The following is a 20,412-nucleotide window of genomic DNA, read 5'->3' on the forward strand; positions in this document are numbered from 1 at the left end:
CCTGAATTCAGCGCATCTCCTAGAAGCAAAATATAATTAAGTTTGTACCGAACCTTTCACCCAAAATTAAATCAACAGAGGACTGCATTCACTTTCTTTAGATTATTTTGTTAGGCATTTTAAGCCTTTAATTGACAGCTGAAGACGTGAAAGGGGGGAATGACATTCAGCAAAGGGCCACAGGTCAAAGTCGAACCCAGGCCCGCTGCATCGAGGAGTAAACCTCTGTATACGGGTAACCGCTCTACCAACTGAGCTATCTGGGCGCCCAAGAGGACTGCGTTCACTTTCATGTTGTGCTACATTCCTGCTAATTAACAACTAGACGGGTTGCTGCTGCACAAAACTCTAAGGAGTGGCTTGCAACTAGTGTAAATGGTAATAGCTGCTCCATCTTAAAGGACAGCCCACCTTAAGTGAGCCCGTGCTGAAGTTGTCGCTAGCTTCGAGGCTAACCCCATTCACTTTCACCAAAGACTCGCTATAAAACCCGGGGAGATCTGTCTTTCGAGGCTGTAGCGCCCAGACTCTGGAACGCCTTGCTCTTGCTCCTCCGTGTGGCTGATTCTGTTGATTCTTTTAAAAGGCAACTCAAGACACTGTTATTTAAACAAGCTCTTAATTCACTGGGTTTAATTTATCTTTGACTTTTTAAATGTTTTGATTTTATTCAATGTATTTTAATGTGGTTGTACCTTGTAAAGCACTTTGTGATTTTTATCTGTGAAAAGCGCTCTATAAATAAATTTTACTTACTTACTTTAATCAGCAGATGGCAAGCACGACGCAGGAACTTAGCTTGGGTCTTGAGAAGTTGTAGCATTTCTAAACACCTCACTTAGTGGAACTTATTGACATTTATTTTAATAAGGTAAAATGAGGCCAGAGACTGCTGTGGCACTAAAGATTGAGTCATTAGTAGGGCTGAGCGATATGGAGAAAATCAATATTCACATATATATGACATATATCACAATACTTTTGACAAAATATCTTGATATCGGTAAGGTTGACTTTGACTTTTTTTCACAAAGTATTTACACAATGAGATTTTTGATGAATAATCATCATCGGTAATGTGTGGATATAATGACAAAGTGGGTAAAGGCAACTAAAAGAACAGCTAGAACATTCTGGTCGGTTCAGAAAATTACATCATTTTACTGTAATGCAGCTTATTCCATATTTTGATTTGACAAATTCCAAAATCCAAGACAAAATCTGGTCTCATATTACAATATTATTATATTGCCCAGCCCTAGCGTGACTGATTAAAGTACCTGATCATGGACGATGCCCAATCTGCTTAATGAGGTCAGTATCAGCAGTAATACTGATCCAGTGTATCGGTTTGATACATCCACAGATAAAAGATAAAGTAAACACAAACGCTAATCTGACCAACTTTTAGTACAGTTTTGATACTTGGTGTTCATTGTTAACCCGAATTAGTGGACTTTACTAGAAATATGCGCGGAAACCCATTGCCTTCAACCGTCTAAGTTTTTACACAAGGGGAAACTGAACAGGTCAAGTTGTATTACAGTAACAGAGAGCAGTAAGTTGATGTAGTAGATAAATTAAGTTTACATTAGTAGTCATTACTAAAAATGATTAGTAAACATAAATAATTTTTTTCATGTTGTCTAAAATAAGCTCGTTAAGTTAAAGCTTTAGTGCGTAACTTTTTTATATTAATGTTACATTCAAGCCATTGCCAAATGAGATGATACAAAGCTAACTAAGACTATCAGCTCCACAAAACTCTCTGTATTTGTTCAGAAACTGGTGTCATCCGGCGAATTTCGGGCGCAAATAAACGAGTGAAGATAATTACCTCGACTGAAGAGTCAATCGTGTTTTTTTAATCCTCCATGTCCTCCTTGGCTACTCGCACTTATTCTTGTCATTACTTAGAATCCCTCATGGGGGAGAAAGAAACTAGGCACTATAGCTTTAAACATGCAAAGAAACGACTACAAAAGATAAGGCTATTTATCACTACTACAGAAATAATTTGCCTATATAAAAATTGTTTTTCCTTTATGACAACATAATTTTAAAAATAATATATTCTTTCCGTAGAAAAAGGACAACTACACACAAAAACAATACACATTAAACGTTGTAATTTAGAATGCATTGTAAATCAGAGTTACTGAATTCCAACCTGTGTAAATGTCTCTAAGCTCTTCTTCACTGCCCAGAGGCCATCAGTCCCCCCCGGGTCTAGGTTATGGTGCAACAATAAATGGAGCTAAACATGAACACTTAATCAACCATACAAAACTAAGACCCAGATAACATAAATGCACACCCAAAACATCAACACAACATTATTAAAACACACTAACTAGGACAGAAACCGTTCAAAACATTTTTTTTTTCCCATGAGCCTTTGCATCGCTTCAGCGCAGAACAGCTCAAATGACCCTGCCCCTCCCATATAGAAACTTAACATCCTTAGTTATGTCTGCTGTATATGATCTGTGCACTGCATACTTAAGCTGATTATTACAAACAACTAATTTGATTTAGTAGTGAATATGGTTTTTAACAAAACATGAAAGAATAAGTAGTGACCACTAAAAACTAAATCTGGGTTTACAGTGTACAGATACCAAAACCCAGTCTTGCCAATGGCTTACACACATGCTGTCATGATAAACCTGTTTTTAAATGTCTCATCATAGGGTTATTGCTGAGATTCTATCATAAGTTTACATGTGTGTCTCACAGGGTCTCTATAGATTTGTAGTGTAATCTAGTTTAGTATCTTTGGGCTATGGGGTAAAACTGTCTCACTTAAGGGCATAAAGTCTTCACAGACCCCGGTGTAAGACAACGATGCACAGCAAAACTGAGGTCCAGCTGGAGAGACGTCAGACACAAACTACATCATCCTGAGCAAAGAGCTAGCTAATGTGTAGTCCTTCGCAGGCCAGCGTTATCTGAAAACAGCTACTTGGTAAAACAAACCACATGGCAGGTCACATCACCTCAACGCATCAGTGGGACAGCTGGGTCAACAAACAGTAGAAGTGGCTAAATGAAGCAACTCTTCAGGAAAACATAGCTGTATACAGTCAAGATAACAATCATCTGACTGATAAAGGCACAAAATTGACTCTTGATGACCTACTCAGTGCCAAATCTCTCAATATCAAGGATCTTTGATAATTTTGTTGTTGGTGAAACAACATTTGGTCTCTAAAGAGCAACTCCCCACACCACTTATATATAGTCCCACTCATCACCAGTCATTTCCTCATGCTCGATGAGAGGCACCCTACTCACCGTACGATAGACATCCTCACTGCTCTCCTCGTACTTCTGCTGTATCCTCTCCTCCAGGAAGTAGATGCGGAGCTTGAGGCTGAAGTTCTCCTTCTTCAAGTCATTTAGGTGCTGTGACAAAGTACGGTAACCGTTAGACATGACGGTCAAAAAGCACCGAAACAGCTTGACATGTCCGTTATAGGTCAGAAATGAACAGTCGTCTTCGACCTCTCCGTATCATGGGGGAATACGGAGTCCATTTTAAAGGACAGCGACTGTCATGGCATGTCCATGTGTTAGAGTCCGGTAACCGTTAGACATGCTACCTCCTTCTCCAAAAGAGCATAACGTCAAAATAAACAAATTATTTACAAAGTGGTATCCTAGCCTCTAACAGGCCATTGGGATACCACCTACAAACACACACTAAAACTAACACACACACACACACACTAGAGTCTATAGTGCAGAGGGCGACTCTGCAGCCCGGCCGGTCAGAGATGTAGCCATTTCAGCTCCATGGTGTGTTCTGGTCTGCTAGGGGGACTTGACAGGTGCTTATTTTAAAGGAGGAGACATCCCTGGAATCCCAGACTGCCAGGGGAGATGGGTGGAAGGGGAGAGGAGGGGAGGAGGGAGGGTGTAGGGGGAGGTAAGAGGCTCAGGGCTCAACAGGCAGTTGTGATATAATGGGAAATCTCACCCCACTTTTCATTTTGTCTGCCTTCTTTCAGATGTATTGAAAATAAATGTAATTTGTCCAATTTAACCATTTCCCTATCTGTTTGTGTGGAGGTTGATCCGCATTGAGAGAACAGCTGAAACTGTCCACACAGCCTGCATGTTCAATCCAAGCATGTTATATAATCACAGTGACTCACCTTTATTTAGACTCTACAAAATTAGGGGTATGACAATCTTTGTTAGAGTTTGCTATTTTGCATATGTATTACTTTAACACACTCAGGGTGGTAATACACTTAACAAGTTATTCCAGCTAGGAAACACTTGATTACGGAAGTAATGTGTTTCTTTGGGGAGACATTGTACAATTACACCCTACTTTGGGAGTTTTCACTAAGAGTTTTCACTAATAAAACTACAACTACTTAAAGTAATTTAACAATTTTATAGTATTACAATGCATCATATCTTAAAAACAGATCTAATGGTTTGTGTATTGCAATTTGATCTTCAAAGTAACTAGTATAGTTGTCAAAGAAATGTAGTAGGCTACAGTAAAAAGTACATATTTTTGTAAAGTAGCCTAATATACAATATAAATACTAAAGTCAAGTATACGTATGTCAAAATTTTACTTAAGGTAATGTACTTTCTATCACTGGCCTTAAAGCTCTCCAGAAAATAAGAATATGTAGCATGTCTGGCTGAGAGTAGTGAGTGACAATGCCTCAAAATTAAAAAAGATAAAAGAGCCTCAACTTCAAGAGGTCAAAAGGCTCAGTCAGACCAGACCCATATCATTAGAGTATTATATTTACATTAATTAACGTTTTCTAAAGATTAACACAGAGTCAAAGGACACAGTCTAATGTAAAAAGGGTGACAGCCAACACAATAATTATCACCCAACTAAACAGCTTTTTAGCTAGCTATATACTAGGGTAGAGCAATACATCCATGGGCTATGGTTAATTGTTTGGTAGTAAAATTAAGATAAGATACACCTTTATTGATCACCAGTCTCAATAAATTCGGTTTCCGGCAGTAGCAGGTAACAATTTCAGAAAAGAAATAAGAAAAAAATAACAGAACAAAACTGATAAACCCACTGTATCAACGCTACCTGTCCTGCACCCAGATAGAGACAACGTTAGCAACTAGCTAAAGCTAGCTAGTGAAGACGTTAGTGAGCTAAAAGCCCATATATTTTTCTCAGAAGTTGGTGAAGACTCAAACAGAGCTAAAAGCAGAGTAAATATTGGACTTACAGACGTTTGGTGGCAAGAAACATGAGTCCAAATGAATGTTGCCTGGAAGTGAAACTACAGCTGTTATGCTAACATGTTAGCCAAAACAACTTACTGTAATGAGTGATGATAACATGATGTTACAAGTGACAGCTTGTTCTGCTGGTTTTGTGCCCCCTATTGGCCCAAACAAATGTAAGCACTTAGAAATGTCCCTGAGACTTGTCCCTTGTTTCTTTTGCACGTATTTTACTTTAGTTAGAAGCATAATGTTATTAAAGGGGATGAGTCAATGTCATCTGACATTTAAAAGGGAATGCATTTACCATATGCCTATGATAGTTACAACAGTTAAATGCTAAAATCAGAAACTCCCCTAACCAGCATGGGAAGGCAGAGGGGCTAGTGAGACAGGTGAGTGGAAAGAAGTTGGATGAAATAGGAGAGCTGGGAGCCACAGCGCTATTAATAGGGAGGTGTCCTGAATCTCACAGAGCGGTGAATCCCTGAATTTCCCACAGTGAGATGAGTGAAAAGAAAGAAAATGACACAGGCTCCACCAAGTCCTTTTTGATCTCATAATGAAAGCTCAGCTGAAATCAAGTTTCAAGACAAGTGCAAATACAATGCAAAGAACATCAATGTGAAGTGACTGAGACATGCGACCAACACATGCAGCTACATCATTATTAGTTCTTGATGCATTCGGTGAGTGTGCCCATTAAAGTGTCACATTACGTGCTGTTGCTAAATAATTCTGAGCAAAGATAGGACAGGCGCCAACCGGAGTCTCCACACAACATTAGGGATGACATCATATACATAGTGTGTGTGTTTTTAAACTCCACACGTGGCACAACTCACACACTCTCTTTTCAGCTCTCCATCAAAGACAAATACATAGGAGTGAATGTGTGTAAATATGTGCGTGCAGTATGTGTTTATAGCTGTGTAAAAGTGACACAACCAAGAATTGGCAGCCATGTAAAAGACTCCAGCTTTGAGTCCTTTCATAAAGTAACTCCAGCTTTCGTGACTAGTCTGTGACACGTCCCGTTTTAACAGGGTTCAGTAGCACCTCCAGAATAACTTTAAAGGACTATCACTGGTGATGAGTTTTCAGTGACAGTTATAGTACTTGAAAGTGCGTTGGACTTCATCAATATAATACTGGCTGACGCAGCCTGGGTATTTCAGAGGATAATCAGCCATACATGTGTAACAACTTGTGTTTACAAAGCGAATAAGCCGCAGATTCTACTATTGGGTTCGTGTCACATTGCCAGATTATCTCCAAAGCACTGTGTCAGCGCTGGAGCAAAACAAATGGATGCACGAGTTAACATTGTGGGATAGGGGAAAGTTCTGGCTTGTTTGTATTTCTTTAAACCAATCGTTTTGGGGTGCCCTTGCAAAACAGATAGTGGAGATAGCGCAAGGGGAGGAAAATGCCGGCAGAAATTGGCAGCCAATGGAAGGCTTTATCCCAACAGTCTACATTTGGTGAGTCAGACTACTATAGGGTACACTGCAAGACTGCAAATGGACAATGTACACCCATACAAAGTGGGTTACTTGTGAGCTGTGTTTACCAGAAGAAATTATTGATTAAAAATACTGTAGGTTCCCTGTGGTATGTTTTGTTTGTCTTGGTATGAATTTGGGTCAGAAATGGTCTCCATGCTCATTACAACACACTGCTGTCAAACATCAAAATATAGTCTTTTTTACAATGCGACTGGTAGGCTTACAATGCCCAATATTATAGTGCAGGATGAGAAATCCTAAAGTGGGCCATGCTGTACCCAGAGGCATACTTTCACCACCAGGAGGGTTCAGGGTGTTTTCCATCTGCTATCATCAGCTGCAGGTGTTCTCCTTTTCTGTAGCTACGGCAGTTTAATAACAGAGCTTAGATATGAGTATGCATTTTCTTTATTAGACATTACTGATTTTCTCAGCATTGAGTGATCTGATCTCATAGCAAGGATATAGCATCGAAGCAAACCAAATCAGTTCATTACTTCTTTTAGGAACATGTGCAGCCACAAGATGGCACTGTAGCATATTTTTATTAGGAATGTTTACACACCAAAGTATTGCCCATTATGCTGAAGGACAGGGAAGTGTCACTCACATCAAGCTAAATGACAATCTAGAATAAAGGCTCTCACCTGTTCAAACTGCTTGAGTGTGTGGAGCTGAAGAGGAGGAGAGTTGTCTGTTTCATCGCTACACAAATCTAAGCAGAGGAAAAAACATTTTGGGGGGAATTAACAAACTACATGAGCAGTTTATGTTTTCACACAAGCCTAATAGTTTTTTTAATAAGAACTAGGCTATGTACCTGTCATGTGACCTGTGATCTTGGATGAAGTTGGTTCTTCCACAGCACTGTCCAGAGACACAAAAAGTAGCATAGTCAACACACACACACACACACAGAGAGAGAGAGAGAGAGAGAGAGAGAGAGAGAGAGAGAGAGAGAGAGAGAGAGAGTGATAAATAAACCTGTGAAATCAATAACCTACAGCAGCATATCCATCACAACATTCATAGATGTGTGAATCTCGTAAAGAGTAAGCTTTGTAATCCTGAAGAGCAAAGAGCTCTTTCGGAAATTAAAAAAGCCACTAACATCTTTTCACTGTAACAGCATGATCTCATTTGCACCTCTGTGGGGAATTGGGGTCTTTAGGGAGTCCCAGCAGGGGAGAGAAGAGATAAGAGGAGCCACTGAGGGTCATAGGCTATGTATACCACCACTGCATACAGGATTGAATACTGCCTGTACATAGCAGGCTACCTCCCCTTCCAGTCTTTGTGTGTAAATTCCTCTGACAGCTGCTCCATCAGAAAATGTAAAGACAGTTGGTGCATGCCAGAGGTTTAAACGTTCACCAGGTGGATAAATAGTCCACATGCTGCATCATTGTGGTGGGCAGGGGATCAATTTCACGACTGTTTTCTTCAGGAATGTTCAGATATCAGTAGGATGGTCCATTTATAGTTACAGTGAGCGTCCCTGTATGTGTGGGAGGGATTTGGCGATGCAGTAACCTACATACAATACCACACAAAGCATGGAGAATTTGAACTGCTGGAGACTGAAATCACTCTGAATTAAAAAATAAATAACTCTTGTAGGCTGCTGTATTTGATGTATAACCTGGGATGAGTGCCTGTCAAAACGGTTTCGTTGTTTCAAAGTCATGCATGCAGTCATTATTCTGTCGTGCAATGTAATATTAGTTTTTTCTGGGCCTGCTGTGTCCCAGGCTTAATTACCCAAATGCCCAATTGGGCCCTTTAAATATTTGCTACTGTATCGCAATGTAAGTTCATTTGTGCAAAGTAGGCCAAAATTAGCCTCCTGATCCAACTGTCCTTATCCATATATTTCATCAGAAATGTTTAGCCTATAATAAGTATGGGCATATTGGGGGGGGGGGGGAAATACACACATCCGGTGCATTATGACAATCAAAGTCCAAATTTGTATCGCCAGCGGCCTTATAATAGCTTTATCCACCGATCCATAAAGCATGCAGATGGCTACTGTATGTGATACAGCCATACGGCCTTTATTAGGCTACACCGAGGATGTACGACTGCTTTATGATGGGAGACTGAAAACAATACATGATAGAAAAATAACAGCATTGCAACCCAAAAGGGGTTTTAAATTCGCTCAAACCACGGTTTATAAACCCGGGTCGTGTTTTGTGAAAATAGCCAATGCGCGCTGTATTCTTCCGCTGCGGTGTCCCCCCCCGCACACAATCAGCCAAACACCGCCTCACCTCTCAGACTCTCCCCAGATTTGCTCCGGCGGCGATGAGCTCCAATCCATATAGGCTGTTCCTTCAGTCAACGGGCATCCATGCCGGTAAGCCGCTGCCTTCAAATCACCCGTCCATTATTCGTTTTAGGAGAAAATACAACCACACAGGAACATATGTCAACGTGTAATGTGCGCGGTCGACGCACCGCACACCGCTCAGGTTTGGAGGGGGTGTGTGTGTGTGGATGCGCGCCCTGAGAAATGAAAGCAGCGCCCCATCCCACAGAGCAGAGCCCCTGCTGTTCAACCAGCCCACCGCCAGATGAGCTGAGAGGAACGCTGTTTCAAAAGTAAAAAGGCTCTAAGGATAAAGTCTTAAAAATAATGATCTGAACCTGTCCTGGTTAACCTGAAGATAGCAGATTTTTTTTTACAAAATAAAAATAAAAGCAACACAACCATGTTTTCAAGGCACCATTTAGCCTATAGCCTGCAGTTTACACTGAGATATAACAACAGTTATTATGCAGTCCTGCTCTATATACAGCACATATATGGCCTGCACTGACTTATTGTAGTGCCCTTCATGGATACATAGACTGAATTTGTTTGAGTTCTTTGTCAAATGTACATTTTTATAGTGCATTCTACTTGTCATTAGTTAAATACATTATTCCGATATGTACAAATAATAAATAATGCAATCTAACCAGCAGTGATGGAAGAAGTAGCTTTTCAGGCGCAATACCATACTACTCCATAACAAGTCATGTATGTACATCTTACTTATATGTAAAATAGTATCTGAAAAAATATACTTGTGCTACTCCGCTAATAAATAAATATACTCATTATGCAGAAAATTGGCCCCTCACAGACTTGTGTTATTATCATTATTATATGGATTGTACAATGATCAAATATTTACATTTGAAATGTAATAGAGTACAAGTAGCCTATAAAGTAGGCTAGCAAAATTGTACACACCATTTTACAAGTACACCATTCAAAATCAGAGAAATAACATTTGTTCTAACTGCAAACAGAAAGCCTTGTACTGTAGGTTGTAGATCATTTTAATCTGTGATATGATCTTTCCTCTAGTTTCTAATTTTAACAGAAGTATTGTAACATGCTTGGAAAACTGTTTCAACACCCGATACACCCTTCTCTGGAGTTGATTTTTCCAAAACAAAAGAACCACAATTCTGTTTTCAGGGCACTTACTGAGACCGAATATTAAACCGTTATATATAGGCCTAAAGACAGCTCTGGTCTTACAGCACATAACTGTTGATATGGTTACCTGGATTTTATATGACCTGACATGGTAGTATCCAGACACTTTTCAGCTGAAAAAAACCCACTAATTTGTACACTCAAATGTTCTGTGAGATCCCAATCAGCTGTTATGTATATCAAATTGCATTGCACAAATAATACACTCTACGCTGATATGAAGTGCCTCTGAATGTAAAATGTGCGTTCTTTGTGACTTTAAACTAAAGACTGTGGTTGCAGACTATTGGCAGCTGATTGTCTTTATCTTATGAAGAAAGTGGCCCAGGGGTCCTGCTCGGAAAAAAGGGACAAAGTTCATAGGATTATGTCATTGTTCGCTTTAGCAGTAGGACCACAGCTTTGGTAATCTTGTTAGAGGCAACAGAACCAGTGTGCCCTTCAGAATAAAACAGATGCAACACACACAGCTTTGGAGGAGTAGAGCTATAGTTCTTAGGCTGTGCCTGTGGCAACACACACAAGCCTAAAGGATGAAGAATCATTAGTCTGAGGTAATAAAAGACCAAAAATATCAAAGCTTAGAAGGTCTGTTTCACATGTACTTCTTTACTGGAAGTTTAGTTGGTTGGTTGACACTTCTAAAACCACATTCACATCAGCCTGAAAAGGTTCCAGAGCTTCCTTAACAGTATTGGGGTACGGGGCGACCTCTAGCTCACCCAGTAAGAGCGTACGCCCCAAGTAGGCTGAGTCCCGGGTTTGAATCCAACTTGCGGCCCTTTGCTGCGTGTCATCCCCCATCTCTTTCCCACCTCTCCTGTCTATCCACCGTCACTATCAAATAAATGGAAAAGCCCCCCCCCCAAAAAAACAAACAAACAAAACAAACAAAAACAAACCAGTATTGGGGTACAACACATGCACAGTAAAATATTGTATGCACTTGCCGAAAGGCTCAATAGCTCATTGGCTGGCAATGACAAAGGCAATTTGATTTATATAGCACATTTCATTACACATAAACTCAACGTGCTTTACACTGAAATAGAAAATATAAGAAATATATGATGCATAAACAACAAATATAATTATGCAGTTTAATATAAAAAAATCCTTAGAGAATAGGAACGTTTTGAGTTGGCTTTTGAATGTGGACACAGTTGTGATGGATCTCAGGTCATCAGGCAGCTTGTTCCAGAGAGCAGGACACAGTAACTGAAGGCTCCTCACCGGACCTGGATCTAATTCTGGGTACATCTTGGAGACCTCTGCCTGGTGAGGCCCCGATGTGGTTGTAATCAGTGAGCAAGTCAGAGATGTACTGAGGAGTTAAACCATTAAATGCTTTATAGACTATTAGCAGGATTTGGAAGGTGAGTCTGTATTGTACCAGGAGCCAATGCTATGATTTCAGTACCGGAGTAATAAATATGTTAATGTGTACGTGTACAGTATGTGTAAGGACTCTGGCTGCTGCATTTTGAATGAGTTTGAATCATCCAACTCAGAAGAAGCCTCACTGAGGAAGTGACTGTTAGCATTTCTTTTGTTCTTCTTATTCATGTGATTTTCAAAATTAAGATCAGTATCCAAAATAATGCCAAGGTTTCTGACTCGCTCACTGTATTTAAGAGACAGCGATGCCAGGTGTGAATACATTTTCCTTCTCCGACTTTTAAGAACAACTACAACTATTTCAGTCTTGTCTGTATTTTATGGAGTATTTAGCTGTAAAAAAAAAAAAAAAACATCAAGTACGGTTTAGTACAGTTTACTGATGCACACTCCAGTTACATTGTTCATGTGCCATACCATATAGGTCCCATAGGGTCGAAGACTGTGTCCAAGCCTCCATTTAATAGCCTTGGACAGTGTCGAACTTGTGATTGCATATGGCTTGTGGAGACATTTTACCATGGCGCCCTCTCCTGGAGTGGTGGTACTACACTCCATTTGTGCTGCAAAGTTTGAACAACCCAAGCTTTGACCCTTGTGAACACAGAATTGCTGAAGACTGATGCTTGGGCTATAATTAGGCTAAAGATGGAAGACAAACTATAAGGCGACTCTCCGATTGTATGTATAAGTACATCCAGATACTTGTTGATACATGGGTAAATGAGAATGTGTTTCATTTGGGTGAACTGACCCTTTAGTGTTAGGGTTTAAGATAAGGGCAAGATATTGTTCATGGTTAAAGTGATGAATTGAGTTGGAAATCCAGCCAGTTGGAACTGAAAGTGTAAACTCAACAACCAAACTGTCACCTTCTACTGCACAATTTGAGTGCCAGTCTACAAGTTCCTAGTATTTTGTACTTTGTGTAATACTTCGTAGTTCACAGTACAGTCTTGCATTGATATGAGCATTTACATAACCAAATGATTCAGACATCAACAAATAATACACTCTACGCTGATATGAACTGCTTCTGAATGTAAAATGTGTGTTCTTTGTGACTTTAAACAAAAGACTGTGATTGCAGACCATTTTAATCCCATAACCTACTCACAGCGCCTCTGGTATTTATTTTCAACTGAATTAATCAGGGTTGCTTCAATCAGTCGTTATTGACTTTGTAAGATGAAGGATGTAGGCTACACATTTTCTTTTTACAGAATTTCAAAATGTACACGTCATTTTTACAAACATGTTGCATCTGTTTACACACTGTTACAGCTTTATTTCAATCAGGAGAGACATCAGTTTTGAGTGAACAATTATTTATTGGCATGTGCACAATAAAAATGATAAATGAGAACATGGTGATTAGACCCCCCCCCCCATTGTGACGTCATCAAATTCCATGGTGACATCATTATATTTTAAAGCGGTCGAGAAGCCGTGAGTAGGATACCCCCGATTGAGTCTAGACGCTGGTGGTGGTGGTGATGGTGGTGATGGTGATGAATGAAGAGGATGCTGAGATCTGGATGAAGGAGAAGAGGAGACCTTGGTTCCAAAAATGAGGAACTGGAGGCAAACGGGGTGGAGGAGGGTCGCAACGATTCACGCTGAAATGAGAGCTGACAGCAACAGAGAGGAGAATATTTAAATAATGACAGCCAAAGATGTGATTGGCTGGTAGAAATTGTGGCTAAATCTGACTGGTTTAACTAAAGCAGAGATCTTCAACAGGGGGTTCGGGACCCTTAGGGCTCCTGCACCCTGCCTGCGTGGCGTGAGCTTGGCGTTTCTGTTGCGTTTCAGTTGCGTCGCGGCTGCGTGGCGTTTTTTATGTCTTTACACACCAGAAACGTGTCTGACGCGGTGCTGCTGCTGCTGCTAGCCTTGTCTGTACACATGTATGTTTCCCATTGAGAAAATGAAATAATCGCGTGTTCTTCAACTTGTTTAACACAAATACTGTATATGATTTGATTACAGCAAAGACAACCTTGGCAGTATTGATGGCAAAATAGACTAAAGAATATTTCGTTCTGTTTTGACAGGTGCAAAATTTGAAAATTGATAATCATTTTTTTTTTTTTATTACATTTATATCTGCATTTATGTCAAAACTTAGAGACTTTCAAACATCAACATGTCATTTATTAAATGTATTTGTGTCAAAATGACATTTTGCCTGGAAACGCTTCCCACACGCTTGCGTGTCGCGTTGCGTTTTCGGCACGGCTCGAGCCGCGCCTAAGACGTGCGTGTCACGCAGGCAGTGTGCAAGCTCTGACATGGGAGCGGAAATAAAAACGGACACGCCACGCAGCTGACACGCTCACGCCACTCAGGCAGTGTGCAGGAGCCCTAAGGGGTAGGCATCGGCCGGTATGAGATTCTGAATGATAACCTTCAGCAAAAATATCACGGTTTCACGATATTACGGCGTTGCAATTACAGCTATAAATGTATTATTTTTGAAATGTCTGGGTAAAAAACTTTTCTTTTTTTTCATTGAACACAATGTATTTAATTTGTAAACACACTGCACACTAGTAGGGAGAGGGATTTCTAAACTGCACTTTCTGTCCTTTAAGACTCATAGAAAACAGCTCATACCTTAGGAACGCTATGACAGAACATTTTAGTGGTTTTCAAACTGCGGTATACCTTGAAACCGGTATCCTACCCATGCCTACTTAGGGGGTCCTCAGAGTTACTGCAGGGGCCCCCCAAGTTATTGTTTTAAAAAATGATTAAAAAAAGTTCAAAAGTTATGTCTGAAAATATACATAAACATGAGTCCAACATATTATTAGCAAAGATGAATCGTCCTATTTTTTTTCTTTTTAATTTACACAACATTGATGACAGGCTTATTGGCCTGTAAGTAAGGTAGCCATCCACAGATACACTTAAGCTAGGGATTCACTGTGCTGCATGTATGTTTAATTAAATAATTAAAACATGATGTATAAATATATAAATGTCAATACTTTTTTTAATAGCTTAGTATTGTATGCACTACAAAAAGGTATGTGTAAAGGCTTTAGGTCACCTATATGTTATTGTAGGCCCAGTTTAATATGCAACTCAATTTTATACAATATGTAGTGGGGGGGACCCTTGCGCCGTCTCTCTTTCGGCTAATGGTCCTTGGCCTAAAAAAAACGTTGAAGACCCCTGAACTAAAAAAGGGTAAACGCACCTATCATCTGATGAGGGGAAGCAGGAGAAGAGAAAGAGCGAAGGGGATGAGAATGAGTGAGTAACATAAGATAGTCTTCCTAACTAAACACATGTTAAGCTTTATTTGTGGTATTTTGAAACACTTTCTTATCATGGATATTCTGAAATTCACAAATTCATGTTTGACAGCAAGTTGGACTGCTGTTATTTTATGCACCATATTTCCCCCCCTTGATTCTTTTTTTTCTCCATAATATCCAGTATGATTACTGAGTCAATCCGAGTGTTGACAGTTTTGGTTGTGTATACAACTCCAGTTCTTCTGCTGAGCATAGAGCTTTTTTTCAGATATCCATTAAAGTGAAACATTCAATGGCCTGAGGACATTTGTTTCCACTTGTGTTTATTAAAATTATCTGCAACCTCAGTGATTGACACCTCTCATAGACGCACAACAGAGGAGACATACATATCTACATTAGGGTTGGGCGGTAATACAGTAATACGGTATACCGCGGGGTCTTAAAAATAGCAACAGTATCAGTTTCAATACCGTCATTAAAAAAAATGCAATGCACTTATATAGGAGACAAGGATTAAATATTATATATAATTTATGTAATTATGTGTGGTTGTCATCACGTGACAGTGTGGAGGAGAAAGTAGTTTTTTAGTAGTAGTTGTTGTTATGTTATTATTGTTTCAGTATAAGTGTTTGGTATTCAGTTTCCGAACGGTGCACAAGCCAACAGTTTGGTGACACCGTCTGAGCCTTACGTCATAATTTTTAATTAGTCTCGTTAATACGCGGTAAAATAGGGAGGAGGTTTGACGGTATCAAAATTGGGATACCGCCCAACCCTAATCTACATCGTCTCTCTCATCAGTAATTTACAGAAAAAAGTAATACAATCTTAAGCTTTTGAAGCAATCTTTAGCAGAGATGACTTAAGGCATTATATTTTGTTGCTTTTAAAAAAAAAATGTAATCTCTGACCAACAAACTTGTACTGATATTTCTGTGCAATGTGGTTTCTGTGTAGTGCTGCGATTTAGCTGCAATGGCCTCAATAGACACTAGATGTCCTCATAAGACCACTGTGCACTCAAGCATTCAGCACCAGAGCTACCCTCCTGTGTCTACAACATCCCAACACATCTCCAGCCTTCCACAGCAATGCTTCGTTACAGCCATTCACTTCACTTCTCAGTCGTCTCAGTACAATCACACCAGATACACCAGTTCTACATCAGTTAAAGAGTCTCTAATCTAATTCCTAAGTCCTCTCAAAGACCACGCGGGTTCCCGACTTGCTCAGCCGAGGCTCTGCAGAGATGATCCAGATGGCTGGGGCTTTCATCAAGTCCCTGTCAATCATCTTGTTCTCCTCGGCCCGGGCCAACGCCTCCAGTTCAGGGGAGGTTTCTGGGTACCAGTCTGCCATGAACTTATCCTTGGCCTCACAATAGTTCACAACCACTTCCTCAGGCTGCTCCCCAAACACCCAGTCTGAAAAAAACAAAAAAAACAGAAAGAGAGGGAAGAGGGAACAGAGTGGAGAGAGAGAGAAATGCTGTGAGTGATGATATTTAAGAGCAGATCAGACACTTTTAGTATCTTCTGGCTTAAGAAGGATCTACAGCAGGGTCGTCAGCATTTTGACCCCTCAGCTGAAAAAGAGATGGAGCAGAGACCCCTTACACACACGTTATTGCATATTACAATAACGTGGGCCTACAATAACGTGTGGGCCGGCCTAGAGCCTTCACACATACCATTTTATGGTGCATAAAATACTAAGCTAGTTAAATAATTGTTAAAATATATATTTATACATCATGCTTTAATGTTAACATGTGGCATAGCGACTCCTTAAGCTTGACTATATGTGTGGATGGCTACTTTATAGATATCTACATATAGGCCAGTAAGCCTATCATCAATGTTGTGTAAATTTAAAAAAAGATGTATCTTTACCAACACTATGTTGAATTCATGTTAATGTATATTTTCAGACATATTTCATTATTCATTTATTTTCTAACAATAATTTGGTGCCCCCCCCCCTGCAGCAACCCAGAGGAGCCCCTATGGGTCCTGGACCCCCTGTTGAAGATCTCTGATCTACAGTACAGTTACAAACCTGCAAAGTCATGGAGGAGGTCTGTGATGAGGTGACCGATGATGGCATAAAGAACACCAAGCACGACAAAGACTGCGATGATCAGGTAGATGACGTAGGTAGGCAGGTGGACAGCATCCCGAGAGGGGGGTACGTAGCTCTCGAACAACACCGTCCCATCGCCTTCCCTGTAACGAACACTTAAACTGTCCTCGGTCACCTCCATCGAGTCTCCAAAGCTGTTGTCAGCCTGAGAATCCACTTAATATCTCAGAGTCATCGCTGTATGGAAAGAAGCTGGCACAAAGGTTTCAACAGATCTTTGTATGCAAATCACAAAAAGATCAGGAGGAAATCACTCATTTGCTTCACATAATGTAACACAATGAACCATGCATTATACTTACAAAGCAACCAGAACGTGGATACAAACTTCTAGCTACAGCAAGGAAGCAGGCAACGATCCTCCAGTTTCACTGGGTGTCTTCACATCCCTGGCAACACTAAGCACGTAAGAAGACTTCAATTAAAAGTACAACTATGTCTCTCACCCTGAAAAGTTTTTCATTTCGTTGCCGCTGTACAAACCCCTTCTTCTCTGTCTGTTTGTGGAGCTACGCAGATGGAAACTAGATTAGCTGCTGCAGCTACAGGCAGACAAGGTCAGAGGAAAAATGCAGCGAGCACAGTTTCCTAATGAGTAAGAGAGAATTTACCTGATGCATATAGAAGAGCATACAGATCTATCCAACTAGCTACCTTTGTAACCTTGTTAAGAAAATTCCTTTTAAAGTACAGTCTATTATTGTACCTATGTGTCTTACTATAAATGTATCTATCTATATGTTCTTCTTCTGCATACATCATTATCGAACAGTATTTAATATGACTAATGTACAGTAATCCTTGGCATTGACAAATAAGGTCACTGGCCCTGAGATAACCAGGTATTAGAGGAAGGTAAGATGGATTAAAGGACACAGACAAGACAAACGTCACTCTTATATTATTCAGTTGTTTAATGGAGAGAAGCTTAGTCCAACACCAGAACAGATCACACCGACATGTTTGTCTTCACAGCAATATACAGAATGCGATGTAAGGGGAAAAACTGCGGTTATTATTGCAGTTTGACAGGTCGGTGAGGAAAATGCACAAAAATGGCAATTCATATGCAATTTTGCTACACTTTGTCATGAAAGTTATACATATTTGATCGAGTTACACAATCTTTGGATTTTAAATGGCAGTTATTGAAAGAAAATGTATTTTTTACATCTCACATCAACATCTTTGAAGATAGCTTACATACTTTTCGCATGAGAAATTGATGGGCAGCAAACAACGATATAGTGGAATGTATATTGAATGAACCATGTTTACATCCATTTTTAGTAAGTAATCAAAAGTAAGCATTTGTTTCTTATGAGTACAAACTACAAGTGTTGAGCACATTGTTTTATATTGAACTAAAATGCTTTAGCTTATGCATGCATCACTACAGCAAAGTCACAACATTGTTGACTGGAAGGAGATATGCGACAAAAACTGATCTGAACTACAGCTGTGACAGAGTGACAACTCAAAGGGAAGTGGCATACGGGGTCATGGGGCAGGCGAAGCTCACACTATGAGCAGACATCCTTTTTTCTCCGGGGTATGATGAAGTGATGGCGCTTCTCAGTGGAGGAGGGGTGGATGGACGACCGCGGCCCTCATCTCCCCGGTAGAAACCGGGCAGCGGCCCGTCCTTTTCCTTCTCCATCTTCAGCCGGTCTTTCTCCATCGTACTGTAAACGCTCACTCGCCGCTCTTCTTCTATTTCTGCTCTCCCTTCCTCTGAATCATCCTCCACTGGTTTAGGGCCAAGAATCCAGTCTGTGAGAAGAAACAGATGAGAACCAAAACATGTGAGAATGAAATTAAATGATTTTCTGTGACTTCTAAGTGTCTTTTGAAGGGGCACAGCACCATTTATACATATACGTAAGTTACATAAATTCAGATTACTTGTCATGGAGCCTGGAAAATAAGTTATATAGTTTTTCTGTGGCCCTGGAGGAAGCTCTCTAGAGTAAAAAAATAAAACAATATTAACCCTGATGATGTCATCAGGGTGTGTTACAAACATCGACATGAGTTTGAAATAAATGGGCATTTACCAGGTAGGGGAGGGCAAATTAAAGATGCTTTTGAGTTGCATCATGTGAAATGTAGGATCCAGGGTTTTAGGGACTAAAAGTCTGGATATCTTGGCCTCCCAATATTGTGGAATTGCAATAGAAAATCAGCAGAGTGCCCCTTTAAAAGTGTTACTTTAGCAGCAGTTATTCACTCAAATTTGAATCAGTTTTGGGCAATTACCTTAATGGTATAAGAAGGAAACTGTTGGGAAGGTTGGCCTGTGCACACAAACCTCACAGTGAATGCGAAGGAGAGTCATCAAACAACAACACGGTCAGCCAAGAGGGGAAAGAAGGGAAAGACAAAACACTGATGCAGCCATGGCCCAAGAGCTCAGGGAGGACAAAGGAACTCAAAGACACCGGAGAGATGAGAAGGTGAACACCAGCCAGGGGTTACCTGCTAGGTCATGCAACAGATCTTTAATCAGATGTCCCACTATGGCGTACGTGGCCACTAAAACCAACGCAACCCCGACTAGGACATAGACTACACTGCGCGGCAGATGTATAGCATCTCTGGCCGGTGGTATGTAGTCCACGAAGTAGGCCTCCTCCTCCTCCTTCCTCCTGGACAGCTGGAGGAGCTGTCGGTGCTCAAACACCAGCTGTGTGAGGTTCAAAAGCAGAGCTCCTCCTGACGCGTTTAGGGACACAACCGGTTGTTGGTTCATGGTTTTTCAGTTGCTTTGCTAGAGATGGTTTTGACAAAGGGATACGGTCTTTATAGGATGGTCTGTTCAAGGGGACTGCTTCTTTGTGTGATTTGTTGCAGATCCGAGCTCCTTCACTGCACTGTAAAACTTGGGAAACGGGTGTAAAAGGTGCATCACAGACGAAGAGGGAGAGAGTAAAAAGAAGATATTAAACACTTTTATATTTTATATTAAGAATGGCATGATTGGTGACAGCTGGGAATGTCAAGATAGTTCAAAAATGAGAACATGGTTTCTTGGGAGTGACAGCTCCCAAAATGTACTTCACTAGACAAGAAAAATGTGATACCCTAAGTGTGCCAACTCTCCTAATCTTTTGTCTAGACTTAAATCCCAGCATTCCTCCTTCTAGTGTTTTGGAGAGGGGCCCTCGGTCAAATTTCCAGGGGAGCCAGGAGTGTGAGACGCACGGGAGGTGAATATAGGACAGACAGAGTTAATAGGATTGAGTCTGTCACAGAGCAATATCAGCTTTCCATCTGTAGGGATTAGAGATACGAGCACGGAGAGGTGGACAGTAATACCGCAAAGAGGCTTAATACCCTCCATGTATATAGTCTATATTTATAC

General features: G+C 40.4%; 1 protein-coding gene across 1 annotated transcript in view; it reads right to left on the reverse strand.

Moving 5' to 3' along the window:
* LOC120567967 (myomegalin-like) overlaps positions 1–9,223 on the reverse strand; it is a 48,098-nt gene extending 38,875 nt beyond the window's left edge. The window contains exons 1-4 of the mRNA XM_039815104.1: positions 9,014–9,223; positions 7,558–7,604; positions 7,385–7,452; positions 3,298–3,408 (exon numbers count right to left, since the gene is read on the reverse strand). Of these exons, the coding sequence (XP_039671038.1) occupies positions 3,298–3,408; positions 7,385–7,452; positions 7,558–7,604; positions 9,014–9,063 (276 nt within the window). The 5' untranslated portion in view covers positions 9,064–9,223. The remainder of the gene's footprint in view (positions 1–3,297; positions 3,409–7,384; positions 7,453–7,557; positions 7,605–9,013) is intronic.
* Between the last annotated feature and the right edge of the window lie 11,189 nt (positions 9,224–20,412).

Source organism: Perca fluviatilis, chromosome 11, assembly GCF_010015445.1.
Source record: "Perca fluviatilis chromosome 11, GENO_Pfluv_1.0, whole genome shotgun sequence".
Lineage (NCBI taxonomy): Eukaryota > Metazoa > Chordata > Actinopteri > Perciformes > Percidae > Perca > Perca fluviatilis.